Source organism: Melanaphis sacchari, unplaced genomic scaffold, assembly GCF_002803265.2.
Source record: "Melanaphis sacchari strain LSU unplaced genomic scaffold, SCAv2.0 Contig178_pilon_pilon, whole genome shotgun sequence".
NCBI lineage: Eukaryota > Metazoa > Arthropoda > Insecta > Hemiptera > Aphididae > Melanaphis > Melanaphis sacchari.
The window spans coordinates 346,811-363,347 of NW_020270843.1; the positions used below are offsets into that span (position 1 = coordinate 346,811).

Here is a 16,537-nt window from a genome sequence, read left to right on the forward strand (position 1 = left end):
GTGAATGCACGAAATTTGACTTTCTTGAATAATTGCACGCAGTGTTGCAAATATTTACTGTTAACTAGTATAAATACGTACAGCAATAAATATATACCAATAAAATTTAAGTTATATAATTTAAATATCTAAAGCCTTGTAAAAGGTATGCATATTAGTTCATCTTTACAATACATTTCAACAAACCAACCATCTATTAAAATTAAACATTGTTTCTGAAAACCTGTATGAAATGGAAAAATTATAAGGTCCTAGCTTTAACAGGTTTTACTTTAATAATAGTATTATCTCCGTTCATATAAAACTCAATGCCCAATAATCTATTCACATTTTATGAAATGAGTGATATACAAAATATACGAAATCGAATAACAAATAGATAAAGAAATAATTTTTTTACAACTATACAGTTTTAGTGAGGTTATTTTAAAGATTAGTTTTTTTATTAAACGACTCCGGGGAATTGTATATAATATAATAACGATGATGGTATAGACTATAGAATATCGGTGTGAAATATTGATTTTCCTTTACACAGTTAAACGTCACGAGAACGTGTCAACATAAAGAGATCAATAATATTATACCAACGATAAAATAACAATAAATATACGAGGGTAGAAAATGAAATGTATAATGGATGCCTAAAACCAGTTTGGACCGATAGTGTCATATAATGTGGATCTGTGAGGGTCAGCGTGCGTAACCTTCCGATGAATAGGACGACTTAAGGTTCGACTACCTACCACTGCGACGGTTTCGGTCTGGCCACGGGGTTCTACATGTAAATTATGCCTATTGAAAAATCTAACAATCATGGCGCCGATTGTAGACAAAACTCAACATTTTTCTTACATAAAAAGGCATGGAAAATAATCCGACTGATCTGGGTCTGCAAAGAACGACAATATCGCCACATGACATACATATTCAATGTCAGCATTGAATAAATTGTTTGAACGCGTGAATGTGGTGCGCACCAGAAAGGCCAGAGTTTATCTGGAACATAAATGAAAAGCACAACAGTGGGATTCCAGATTGTACAATTATAGGGACCCACACCCAAACAAAAAAAAAAAAAAATGTGTGTCCAGTAAGGCATGTTAACATGATCTGAGTAATTTTATCTATAGCACTGTTTGGTGGGGGAGTAAGCATTTTGATGAGTTCTTAATGTTATAACCTATAAGTGCCTACTTCATTTTGTCACGGGATTCAGACCGTATTTGTTGTCCGTCCGTCGCCGGCTACAACTGCAATACAGCACCTCCATCTCCATATCACTCGGCAATAATTTATTATTGACGATCGATCTACAACATGAATATGCGTGGAGGTAATGTATACAATATAATACAATAATATTACGACGTGTATTACTACGTCTGTTACGTTTTCACGTGTTATAATTTTTATCTTCATCCTTTAAATTATTTTTTATAGGAACGTTTGAGTGTCTTTTGTGTGCCCGTAACTATAACTTGAGGTCCGGATTGGATGGCCATATACTGAACTATCATAAGAAAGGTGGCTTGAAAAAAAAAAAATCTTAAAGTAGCTGGAAAGAAATCTACTGACAATCTTCGTAAGTTTATTATAACATTACAATAAGTCTAACATTTGCTACTAAACAATAAGCCCCTCTGGTGAAAATATTGGTTTTACCATTAATTTTAAAATATACAAAAAATATTCTAAAATCAATGCTTTTAGTTGATAATTAAAAAATTTAGTACTTGAATTTAATTATTAAGTACCTGGTAAACATTTTAATGAATGTATGATATTTATCGTTTAAAAATAAAACCAATAATTTTTATTGTTTCCAATAATTCATTCATTTTGTTGGTATATTTTTTTTGAGCACGGTATTTACCTATTTTGTGAAAAACTATTCATATAAAAAAAGGTTTAATGCACACTAAATCAGAGCGTATTTCTTGTATCTCATATACGAATTATCAGTCGAAATAAGCACTAATATTACCTAGACGGATTGTATGTTTCATCAATTATTACGCAGTTAATTTTCAATACATGTAAATTTTACCAGTACATTATTTTACCTATAAAAAAAAATGTTAACTTCACCTTTTATAACTAATTTTAGTATAGAGTCACATTAATTATCACACAATTTCAAAATTAACATGACATTATATTAAAGAGCATAAACAATAACCTAATAACCTTAAATACTGACAATTAAAAGACACCAACATTAGTTACAGGTGGCAAAATTTACAATGAAAAAATGGGTTTATATAGTTGTAATCGGTAGAATTCAATGTCAGTTAAACCTATCTAGTTTTGTTTCATAAATAATATTTTCATTTAAAAATGTACGCCTTATTGTGATGCGATATTTTTAATTGGCCTAACCTTAACCTTTACATTTTATTAAATAGTAATTTAATTAATTATTTTTATATTTAAAATCTAACAAACGTAGGAACAAAATAGGGAGCTCAATGAAATGAATTATATATTGCTATCTAAATATTAGAGTAAATTGATTATTATTATAAAACTTAAAAATTATCTTTGTTTTTGCAATAGGTTTTTATGTTATAGTGAATTTAATTAATAAGTTAAATATGTAACACATTAAAATTTAAAATGCTCGTAATGCACGAATAAAACATTCCTAATAAAACTATGTAGGTACAACACGTAACATTTATTTATACGTATAAGAATTATAATAGACTAATATTGTACGTTTCTAAGACTGATACAAGACAAGTGGATATGATATTATTTTTATTAATTTTAAATGATTAAAATATATTTTATTATTTGTGAAGTCAACCTATTAGGTTTTTATTTTTTAATATTTATAACCGGATATGCACGTTGGTTTATGTTGGTTAAATGCATTTTAATGAGTTGAAATTTGTATAGAATCTAAAATAAAATAAAATAAAACCGATATGGAATTCGCCATTGTAGTCGATGGGTGGTATATAAGGAATTGCACAACAAAGCAATACATGGCATGCTAACAACCTAGTGGTCGGTGGCGGCCATGTCGTAGCCATAGAACATATTATAGTAGAAGCGATATTGAAATAGCTAATCGTTTACATTTTGACGGAGGCTCGACATGATGTTGAAACCGTATCATCATTCAAAATCCGTATTAAAACTTTACTTTAAAACATATTTTTTATAACATTTCTTCGTGTTTATTAAAAAACCAACCATACAAACAAATTGTAAAACATAATTTAAGTTTTACTAAAATTACTAATGTATAAATAGTTGATATTAATTTTTATGTACGTATATAATATTTTAAATCTTCTCTTTTAATTACAATTATACAATAGATACTCATGCAATATCTAATATAAATACACATGCACACAAGAAGGATAAGGAATCAGTGGCATCTCGAAATGAGGCACGCGGGCACGTGCTCTACCTAAAATATTTAAAATTAAATTTATTTATTTAAACATTTGTACTTAATTTCAAATTAATGTATTATTTATTTAATTCTATTAAAATATTTAGTTAGTTTATTTGACAATATTATTGTAACAAAAAATGAATTCGAAAATGCGGTCGTTCTTACCTACAAGACGTCGGACACAATATCCGATTTTCCCCGATTAACAGCAGTAGATTTCACCCATTATGGCTTTGTTAGACACAAATTCGTAAGCGCCCGAATTCTATTTTTATTACGATTTACTCAAACCGCCAGTCTTATTGCCTTCGTTGTAATCGTCAGTTTTAGCCACAAACCAGAATTTAGTCACTATTTAACCACCATATATACAACCAGACAAACGTAAATTGCACCAAGTATTTTTCAGGTATAAATTTCTATGTAGTAAATTTGACATTATCCTGTAGAGAACATCACGAAAAGACGACTATCACTGTCCACCGAAAAGTTGTTTGTTACTTAGTTTGCATGAAATAAATAAATTAGTAAATATATAATTTTCGTAGATTATAATTTCATTTTCTTTCTGGCTAAATACAGTTCATATATCAATGTTTTCCTGTGATACGAAAAAACCGTACTAAATTATTAGTAGTCGTAATATGTGTAAAAGTTATTGTATACCTAATATCATAACAATTTAAAATACTTTTGTACATTTATTGGTGTAAAAACCAAACGATAAACGAATAAATGTAAAAAATTGATAAAAACAGTTATCGATGAATTCAAGATCACTTAGATACTATAAGTGCAATTTAATACATAGAACTTTATACAGTCAAACTTGGTTAACACGAAGTTGAAGGGACCGGAAAAAAGTTCGAGTTATTCAAATTAAAAATTTTTAAAATAGTACAAAATATATTAATTCTTATGTATTTATTATAAATAAAGTAATGTAATAAAAAATATTTACTATATATGTATATAAATAAAAATGAAGCTAGAAAATGATTTTAAAAAAGTATTTATTTTTGTTTGAGGTTTGCTGTTGATCGCAACGTTTGTAGTGAATCATTCTAAACCATTTATCGGTAAAGATAACATTAATGACTAATGAGTTATTTTCTATTATAAAATATACATAAAGGCACATAAAGGAAACATCATAATTTTATAATACTAATAAAATTCAAAACTTAGAGCTATCTACCAAAACAAGATTTGTTTACATTGTTTAAATAGAAAATTCTAGGAACTGGAGAAAAAGTACGAGGTATCGACGATTTCGAGTTAAAATAGTTCGAGATAACTAAGTTCGAATGTACCTGATAAATGCCGGGCGCAATTTACCATACTAGTTTTGCTACCTGTTCACTGTATGCGCCATTTACAATCACCCATACAACCTAGGGGTTAAAGTGGGAGGAGTGTAGGACAACAAGGTTCCCTTACCTTTAATGGTGATTAAAAAACGTCCTTCAAAACAAATTATGCGTACGGAACGCTGAAACGCTCCAATTTTAATCTAACATTAGTTTATATAATTCAAAATTCCATTGGGTTTAAATCTAGATTTTATTTTTTTTTATCAATAATTACTTTACATTTATAAAATGTATTTAATACAAATCATAAACTATCTTCACTATCTAATAAACATTTAAAAATAATTGATTTTATTAGTTATTTTAAATGGCTATACTGTGATTAATAGGTATTCGATTAGCCGATTACATAATGATTTGTAAAATTGAACTTAATACATTAATATAAAATTTATATATATATAGGTAGAGTGTGAATGTGTGATTTTTTAACATTCTCACTCCGCTATATATAGAATTTGAATTTTTCTTGTAAAATTTAAAGCATTGAAAAGTAAAATACTATATTTTTACGATATAAATATTTTTTGTCTAGCTGATTCCTTTAGTTTCCTTAAAAGACAACCCCTGCATACAACACAATTTATATAAAATATTAATTATTGTTAATAAAGTATTGTTTGTGATTTAAATTTTCCATGAAGTTAATTACAATTTCGAACTTTATTCATGGTTAAAAGTTGTATGAGTATGTTATACAAACGCCGTTTATACATTACACATACTATATGTATTATAAATTATACATAAAATGATAAATAGAACGCTTAAAACTATAATAAGACATAAGTCTCTCCAGGAATTTTTCCCACTTTAAGCCCTGCTATATGGACGTATTATATAGTATTTTAATACAGTTATTACTATATTATACAATAGTCAATATTACAATTTATAAATTTGTCTTTTAAATTCGCATCGTCTTATAAGAAATAATGTAAATTAATACTATAATAATTAATAATTATTATTAGATATAGTATAAAAGTTTTAGGTTTATAAAAATTTATTTATTATTATTATACCTACCTATCGCAATACTGCACAAGTGTGTATTAAAAGTTTTTTATACATAATACAAAATATATTTTGCTTAATACTATTGTACTCGTAACAAAATGATTACGTCAATTGTAAAATCTTTAAAATGTTGAAATACTTGTTGGCAAATAACAAATACACATACTAAAGTTTATTTTTTTTAAATAATTTATATTTTTCAGCGGAAAATAGTAGAAAATTTTATGATATTTTGAATGCTATCTGTACAAATTAAAAAGTTTTTATAACCGAAGTTCGTTTTAACATGATAACAATTTTATTTTAAAACCCACGTTTATCTCGGTGTAATGAGCATTACCCTAGGTACACATCAAGTCAATATTAAGTGGATCATACCGCCAAAATTTCAAATTTTAATATTTTTCCTTTAGTGTACTAAAAACTACGCTTTAACAATATTAAATTTACGGTTTATAAAAATCTAATAATTTCCCGAGTTTGTCCTGTAATTACCCACAAATATGAATTAAAATATGAATACAGACGGTCGGACTGATATATTTGGTCATCGCCGGTAAAAATATTTTGTGTTTCAATCATTATCGTAAAACATATTTTTATAAACTACGATTAAACTAAAATCGCATTAATATTTAATATTCATTTAATGACAGGAATTTTTAACTTGGTAAACGATTATAATATTTAGACAAAAAGTGTTTTAGTTATGTTCTAATGCCATTATAATCATCGTTTAAAAAATGTTAATGCGATAATTGTTAAATTTTTATTGATTTCTAAACTAAAATTTGAGTGCAAAATATTCTGAACAATATAAACTTCTGAAAAACAAAATTAGATACTTTGATAATTTGATTATAAATTCCTACACAATCATTGAATACTGTTAGTGTGCGTCACTTATACCGGCGGAGTAAAATTGCGCGCGAAACAGGGTGCAAAGTTGCCAAATTTTTAATTAAATAAATATTAAGTTATATCATAATTATTTTTAATATTTAAATACATAGACAAATACTTTAATATAATACAAATATAATTTAAAAAAATAACTATAAAATTTAACATTGTAACACAGTTGAAACATGAACACAATTAACAGTAAATAGGTATAGTCATTAGTCACAACGTTGCTTTAAGATAAAAATATTTTAGCGCGTGCAACCGCATGCCTAAAAAGGTATTACCTAATAAGGACCGCGCGCAATCGTATCGCGCCTACAAATACAATATAGGCATCAGCGTTTCTTTATGATGCTACATCATTAATTACAATACGATAGTAATAATTCAGTACTAGAAAAGCATTACATTTAAAATAGAAAATCAAAGACATATTAATGATCGCTGTTAAATAAATTACCCATGTATAAATGTAATTTTATGTATTTTATATTTATATATGCGATGAATCTGTAGATCGTGTACACCTGAACACTAATGTTATTACTTGTAAGATTACTGTAGGCAGAGCTCTCACATCATGTCCACCGTTAATCACATATAACTACCTTAAATAATGTCAGTCACAAACACACCTAAAATAAAATTCACGATTGGCAGCAAAAAATATTGTACATGCTAAAATTATGTTTAAATCTAAAATATTATACATTGTTACCAGAATGCACTTTATCGAAGCGTAAACGAAATGAAATTCAAATACGAGTATAAATGAACATCTTATCCAAATTATAACTAATGAACGGGAGGGAGGGGTCCAATGTCTCACCATTACCATTTTTTTTGAGCATCTAGGCTATTGATTTTATTGAATTGAAAGGAAGTTAACTTCTTCAAGAACTCCTGAAATAATATAATATATAATCGAAAAATTATGATTAATAAACATTTTTCATATTTTTCATATACTTACTAAAAAATTAATATAAACATAATACTTTTTTATAATACTAATTTTTTTCATAGCACCCTCCATGGAAAAATCCTGCGTACGGATTCGCACATACAGCTTATAGATACACCTTTAGGTATATTTTATATGGAAAACTGTTACTTGTTTTCCTTACAATAAAAGATTGCATTAGACAACCAAATAGTCAGAAACCACGAAAGAATAATTATTATGAAACTTTTAATTTACAATATTTTTTTCTCTCAAAGATTTTTAATCAAAAAATATACAGGAAAAAACAGTTTAAGAATAGATCCATAACTGTAAAATACTAACAAAACTTGTATAACTTTTAGATGGTTTGGATCTATCGGTAGCTAAAGCACATTTTATTTAGTTATATATATTATATATATATTTATTTAGTATATTATTATTACATACATATAGAAAGCGTATTTCTCGAATAATAAAATATAATAAAATAACATCTAAAGCGATTATGTATTAAGATTAAATAATTTATCAAACTATAATACTATATATTCAATTAAAATGTTATAGAAATCATTCATACTAAATCGAGTTGCCTTGCATCAGTAAAACCGAAAAAAAGCACTACCAACACCACCGGAAACTATTCCATTACTGCTCAGAAAACTTTTGGAGGAACATGGTAATTTTAATTATTTATAATTTTAGAATTAACAATTATTTTAAATAACATGTCCAATAAGATAGAACGTTGTTAAAATTAACTGTAATAATTTGAAAAGGGCTTATATATATATAGTATTATGTATTACCTTTTTCTTCTTTCTGACAATGTTTTCTCTATTGACGTCTTGAAGGTAACCGGTATGCGTTAAGAAATTACAATACTTATTTTATTTGATTAAACTTTTTAACTTAATTACAAAATTTTTTAATACATGATATATTTTTAATTTTTACTGTTAACAACCTTCAATGCTTATGTCTCCTTGTATATACGATCTGCATAGTCTTTTACTCTTGCTTGTGATCGTCTATACAAAGAGACATAGGACACTATGTGTGACCGGCGGTGATCGGCGGTGACCGGCTTTTTTATAATTAATATCCTATGTGTGTGTGTGTTTTATCTATTGTTCTTATGATCCGACTATAGGTCATTTTATTATATTATAATTAAATATTTAATTTTTGTCTTACATGATTATATTAATAAATTACTTATAGCTAAAAGTCATAATTATTTATTTTATTAAATAAATATTTAATTATGATTGCTTAGAAGCACATAATTACATAACTGATGCCGTGTGTATAATTTTGTACGTTGCTTAAGTTTGAAAAAGAAATATATTTACATGTTATACAAGAAAAAAAACTCAGTGCCATTTCAATATGACTCACCTAGATGTGTAGCCTGGAAGGGGGGTATTTGTGTGTTAAAACATCCCCTCGGCTATTTAAATTTATGTTTCAAAAATATATTTTATGCATAAAAAAGATTCAGGTTTTTACAAAATATATAACTAACAGCTACTATTATAAATATTAATAAATAACGTTGTGAACCGTGGATACAATTATAGATGAGCTTATTTTCTGAAGATTTGACAAGACAGGGTCACCGCATTAGACTGATATAAATACTTTTAACATTTGTATCATTATATAATATTACATAAAAATATATTTTGTTTGAAGAACATTTTTTACAATTTATTAATATGACCTTGTTATCCCATAATGGATATGAAAAAAACCCCTTTCTCCAAGTTATACATAATAATAAATTAAAACACCCCTTTAAAAAATGTCCTGGCTACACGTCTAGAATTACAATTAATTTTTTTTACCCAATAACTCATACCACTATTGCAACAGATTTCCTTTTTTTGAAATTAGTAAATAGGTAAGTAAATTTTGCATATTTTGATAGTATTTTTAAACTATTGTATTCTTTATAAATATTTATTTAACGTTTTAGTGCAATTAGTTTTGAACTTTAAATGAGTTGGGAATTAAAAAACACATCAATTTTATAAAATGTATTTATAATTCTTAATCTTATATCAACGTTTACCTTTACGCATTTCAAAAACTTTTGAAATTTGAATTTCAATGGCACTAAATAAACATAGTTTTTTTTATAACTATAAAATATTTTAGTTGAATCGATAAATCAACATAATTATTATCTATCGTCACTTATATCACGGAAGTCCATTAATGTATATTACCATATTTGTATTTCTGTTTAGTATCATAATAAGAGGAAATTTGTATTTTTTAGATACTAGTAATTTAATACCTATATTCTATTCAGCGAGAGAACAAACAGTGGCCTATAAAAAATTGGTTCTTCCGTACTCCCCCCACGCGATACCCTGCTATAGTGGAACCTATGTTGATGGCAGGGTGTTGCATGGGGATGAGCAGGATTATCATATACTCTCGTTGGACAGTCTGTAGTATGCAATGGCAATTTGTATCTTTAAAATGTTTAATGTATTGTTTGTTTAGCATAATTATAAATTATAAATTAATCTCATAACTATACCTTAGTAAATATAAACATCTATCAGATGTGTTTTATTATCATAGAATACCTTTATTAAAAATGCAAAATTTTAATTAATTGAAAACTAAGCATATATTGTACTTTTTAGATGAATCATTATCTTTCGAAATCGACATGATGTATTCATTCGACGCATATAAAAACATAGTAATCATGGATGATTTTGAAATGGCAAAATCTATTGAGCAGAATAGTAAACGTAAGTTAATAAAATACGTAATATATTCAAATAATATTAAAAATAAAATTGCAAAAAATATGAATATATGTTTAATTTCTTAGTTCACTTAAAATCTAGCTTATTAAAAGGAAATAGGAATAGAATGCATAGGTATGTTACAAACTGTTTAACACGTTTTCAAGCCTAGACTAAGTGAAAATCTAAAATCAAGTAAGCTTAAAAGTTGTGTTTGTATGTAAAAAAAAACAATAACTTTATTTGATTTTAATTTATGATTAGACATGTTAATGATCTTAATTTAATAACTGATATTTAAATATTAAATTTAAAGCTAAAAATATAATTTATATATATTTATAATAAATTAAGAAAAAATAAAATTATAGGGACAAACAAAGCACTTTCAAGAAGTAAAGAGTAAGATTTACAAATGGTTGTTTAAATGATTTCATTATACGCGCGATTTCAAAACAAACTAATTGAATTTTTGATGATACATAAAATTTAAAATCAATATCGATTGGTCTAATAACAATTCAAATACATTCTAAAACATCATAACTTTTTAAAAAAAAATTAGAAATAAAATACTTTTATTACGTTTTATAAACTCCGTGTTATTATTTTTATTATTATTTTTTTTTTAACTAATACAATTCATTTAAATTTACTACTAAATAGTGAATACTGTATAGTGTATATCATTCTCAGAATTGGATTCTTTTTTTTTTTTTAATTAGACCACTGTATAACACTGTAACTATTTTATTTATATCTAAATTACCCAAAACACCATTATCAATAAGTACTCAAAACATTAGTGAATAAAATCTATAGTCATTCATTGTTGACCTCAAGCAATATTTGATAATTGTAAATATGATAAATATCCATTTATTAGTAGCATTAGTAGCAACACGTTTAACGGTTAACAGATGCATTTAATATTAATTGATAATTAAAATTAAATACTATTAGCTTATGGCAGAATATCTTAGTATTTTTTCTTTTCCCATCATTTTTCAATCATTTTGATAAAACTTGTTGCCGTTGTTGAATAAAAATCTGTTGATATTACTTTTAATATTTCAAATTCATGTTGAATAGAAATGAAATCTTTGCATTTTTCGAAATTACTTTTGAAAGTAAATATGAACAGAACGTTTTGTATAATATTCTATACGGTAATATTTTCTTTCCTGAATAGAAATGAAAAATTTTTGTACGGAACACTATTGCAACAATAAATATTTTTAAATCATCCTTTAACAGACGTAGTAGTAAAGAAACTATACATTTAAAATATTTTTAATAAAACGTATAAAAATCCGTATCATAGATTTTAAATATAATTTTAAACTTTATATTACAATATTTACAACAAACGCCACCAAAGCTCCGTGATCGAAATTACGGACAACTAATGAGTCAAACCACCATGTTTATTATGCAAGCTTCCTATTCAATAATAAAATACCTAGCTCTGATTTCTTACCCGTCCATTTGTTATAAATGGTCATTCCGGTCACGAGAGGAATTATTTAAATCGTCAATAAATTTGGTTATAAAATAAACAATATCATAGCCTAGTATTTAATAAACAGATGAAATTAGTCGGGTATCTTAATCAATTATTCTAATGAGTATAGTTGTGGTTGTGCCGGTTGTGGTCCTAGTGTAGGGCCCCAAAACGTAGTTAAATATATCATTAGTGTTCGTTAAAATAGGGACATTATCAGGAGAAATCCTAATTTCTTACCTAAATTAATGATGTAATACAAAACTTTCATACCATTTCTAGTTTCTACTACCATTTTACATCACCAATTACATCACGACCGGCGTACTTAAATACAACGTGGTTTTTTATGTAAATACATTAGTATCAGTAGTAGTGATTAAGGTTAGACTTTTAATTACCTAAAAACCAAAAATTTAAATTATTATTCAATATTTAATATTGAAAGTATTGGGGAGATCAACCATGTCTCGTTCAGTTATTTAGATTATTTTTGATATTTTATTTAATGTTGCAAATCTAATATTTTTATTGAACACCGTTTTTTGTTTGTATACAATCAATATAGCTATATCAATTTTAAATTTTTATTTTTAAATTTTGTTTTGAAAATCAACCTAAATTTTATAGTTTTAATCAGTTTTGGACCCAAAATTTCTAAACGTTTGAATTATTTAGACAGTGTGTTAAAATCAACTTTTTGGTAATTATCTTTATAGTTTAATCGTCAATCAAATCTTAAATTTTACAAATAAAAATCTTCTGTATTAAATTCCTTCAAAAAATTTTTAATTTAACTCAAATTTTCATAGGTAATACTTGGTACTTACCATAGAATTGCATTCATCCGCGTTCCCAACTTACTGACAACAGAGTCGAGTGGTACAGTCGCTAATCGATATTAATGAATGAGATAAAAAAATTAATTTCTTTACTATTTTTGAACATAATAACATTTTATGGTTTTATAGAACATAATCATTATGTTTGTGCTTTTAATATTCACCGTTGCCGGTAAACGAATTTATTTATGACCTGCCTTAAGACATAGAGATATTGTTATAATTGAAACGGTTCTATTTAAATTCAAAAAGCACAAAACCTCGTGTGAGTAACAGTAGAATAGGTTTCTACTTAATAGTCGACCGTTTATAGAGAGTATGACATACATAATATGTTTGGGTTTAAAATATGAGTATTATTGTCGCTGCCATTGTACAGCCTACAGCTATAATTTTCACGCGCGGTAAACGCGTCCTAATTTATTTGTTTGATTCAAAGTAAGAAAGTACATACTAATTAATATGATTCGCAGTGTTTGTTGTCATCTATTAATTACTACACTAATAGCCTGTTTGTGAACAATCATTCGTTCGTCATTACATTCCACAGTAAGTTGAGCTGAGGAGCATACAAAATAAATACACAACACTCAATTGCGTTTTCTAAAAGTAATATAATTTAAATGGGTCGATCAAGAAAAAAATCCTGGTTATTAAATAAATATTTTCTTGTGCGACCTAAACTTAATTCTGAGCGTATACAATTTTTTTTTTCAGTCTACTAATCTACCGATAATATTATTTGCTCGATGTTTTATGCGTTTATATTGGATTTCCCCACTGCAATTTTTAATTACCCACCGTGTAGTACCTATTAATTAACCACGCCCTACGCACATATAATATATTATTAGCTTACATAAATTATAAATATGACGTTATGCCACAACTCTTTTTGCCAAAATCTAAATATCGTGTAAATACAGGTACATTAATTAAATATATATATATATATAACTCGCGCAGGTACTACAGTTTATCGAAGTAGCGTCTAGTCCGCGACGTGGTCGAACGTGCCTTACCGTAATTACCAACCGATCCCACGCGAATGCGAGTATTAAATTTCCATCAATACAGTCACAAAATCCAAACCACAATCATTGAGCATTGAACAATAATAACGCGCGCTGATCAATCGTAGGTACACAACGTAAAGCCTAAATTAAATTTATTATACACTACTTCTTCTTTGAACGCACACCGTAAATCATCGATTACAAACACTGGTATAATTCATATTTCATAATGAACGCTAAGGCTATGATACACTTAGATGTTAACATATTATTGTCTTGTTTTTTTCCGCCACCGTAAACTGAATGGTAACAACTTGGCGACAAAAGCGTAAATCGAAATCTATATAGTCAATTTTTCTCCGATAACCGACAATTATCGACACACTACAATAATAGTAATATAAAATAATGAAATAATATATTTTAACGATGATGTTCGAGTATTGCGCAATGACCAATCGCGAAACACATAATGTTAAAATTTTTTTCGCGTTATTCACACAGGTGATCCGACTCCAACCGAATCTACTGCATTGTCGGACAAGGACCAAAATACCAGCCAGTCCGATCATCAATTCCGACGACCGGAAGTTCCTTCCTTGCGCCATTATCGCCATCCGACCGCAAGCGGTTTGAATAGCAACCGCGGTAACGTGTTGACATCTAACACGTACGTAATCGGAGGTGTAGTCAATACAAAAGGCGGTGTTATCGTGGGCGACGAAGATCTCGGCAATGGATACGTTTACGCGGACGAAAACATTTGGAATTACTATTATTAGTAATTACTGATGGTAATTTTGTGATATTTATTATTATATAATTTTGTATCGTTAAATTTATTACCTTCATTTTAATGACAATATTCCATATTCATTTACTCTGTTCGCAATTGAATTGATTTTTAATCCACTTTGTATGTTTATAGACTTTTAAATAATAAATAATATACAAACGTGAATGTTATACTTAATATTTTTTTATTGTGATTTACGATCAATACTTCCTTTTTATAATAAGCATATAATTACACTGAATAACTCAATAATAATTTTTGATTTTATTACGAATTGGCCGGGTTATCCTAGTTATAAAATTAAGATTGGGTGAAAGTATTAGAGCATGGTCAAAATGACAAAATGCTCTTTTGTCTAAAGATAGAAAAATTACATTTTTGATGTACAATAACATAATAACTTTCGGTCCATTTCACTGCAATAAAAGATAATAATTGAAAAATAGAACATTTATTACTCAAGGGTTTTTCAAAATTTTTTATACAGTCACGTGGTTACGAGTTTCATTTTTTTTAACATAAAATATATTATTTAACTAAAAAATAGGGTTTTCTTGCACACATATCATCGTTTAAAGAAATAAATGCATGTAGTTTTAAGTCCACTATTGATAAAGAACCGCAAAACGCTTTTATTTTATAGTTATTATAGATCATAGATTCTCAACCTTTTCTGGTCCATGGATCCTTTTTAAGTACAAAATATAATCACGGACCCCCCCCCCCCCCCCCCCCCAACAAAAAAAAATAAAATATATATATGTATCTAGTTAAATAAATGTGGGCTAGACATAATTATTATTATCTTAAAAACGCTATTAAAACAAATTGATTCTGGGTGACCCCCGAGTAACCATCTACGGACCCCCAAGGGGTCCATGGACCCCTGGTTAAGAACCTATGTTATAGATGAAGACACAAATAAATAACCTTATATAATTATTTTAGTGTTAATAGTATTTCGTGCTGCTGTCAGTCGTCATATTACAACTGTACATTCATGAGTGTGACCTCTTTAACTGTACAAGTTAAATTAATTTTTTTTTTTTTTTTTTGAAATATTGCGTAATTGGGCAAACTAAATTAAATATGGTATTTAACAGTCTACTTCCTTTTATTCTCAAGTTACATTATTAATATATGATGATGAAGTTTTCCATACCTGTTTTGGAAACCAATATTGATACCGATTATTGTCTAGCGTAGAAGTTCCCAAACTTTTTATGGCCCATTTTGGAAATAATTTAAATTTTGGCAACCCACAATAACATGATGGTTGTATCTAGTTTTTTATCTGATGACATTTTTTTATACTTTTTCGATTTCAATGACCATATATTTAAAAAAAATATATATTATTTAAAAATATAATACGATCCACTAAAAATATGATCGCGATCCATAGTTTGGGAACCTCTGGTCTACCGTATTAACTAACGATAATAAAAAAGATTATTTAGTTCAGAGATTAATAACAGATTTTTCAAATAGTTTACATAATATAGATTTATACTTAAAAAGCACTGTCAATATTGATTACCTATATTATCAATGTTTATCTTCTAATAAAATAATATAATAATGATGGTAAAAACTAACTGTGGTTTGGAGAACATTTTAACACTGTTAAATTAAATAAAACTAAATAAAATAAAATAAAACATTATATTTAACAGATGTCACGATTATCTATATAATATTATATTAATAACTAAAACAAATCCTTTATATTTGTTTCAGTGTATAAATAGGTATTATGCAAAAACACATAAATGATAATATTTATAATAAACATTAAAAAATATATAAAAATAAAAATAATGGTCGTGAGGCCAACAAACGTACAAAAAATCTTTAACAAAAATCAACTCTATTCGAAGCGTCGATTACAAAAAAATATACTATCACGATGGCCGTTACAATGAACCGAAAATTTATCAGAAAA

General features: G+C 27.2%; 1 protein-coding gene across 1 annotated transcript; it reads left to right on the top strand.

Annotated features, from left to right (window-relative positions):
- Positions 1–1,479: 1,479 nt before the first annotated feature.
- On the top strand, positions 1,480–14,578 carry LOC112592520. The gene is made up of 4 exons (XM_025336603.1): positions 1,480–1,585; positions 8,231–8,342; positions 10,327–10,437; positions 14,301–14,578. Exons 3-4 carry the CDS (start codon positions 10,353–10,355, stop codon positions 14,576–14,578), a joined length of 363 nt encoding a protein of 120 aa, XP_025192388.1. The 5' UTR covers positions 1,480–1,585; positions 8,231–8,342; positions 10,327–10,352.
- The last annotated feature ends 1,959 nt before the right edge of the window (positions 14,579–16,537 follow it).

Excerpts from the sequence above, each read along its gene's own strand:
- LOC112592520 (XM_025336603.1), top strand. The coding sequence starts at position 10,353 with ATGATGTATTCATTCGACGCATATAAAAACATAGTAATCATGGATGAT. Across the intron at positions 10,438-14,300 it reads TATTGAGCAGAATAGTAAAC|GTGATCCGACTCCAACCGAA; the intron begins GTAAGTTAATAA and ends TTATTCACACAG.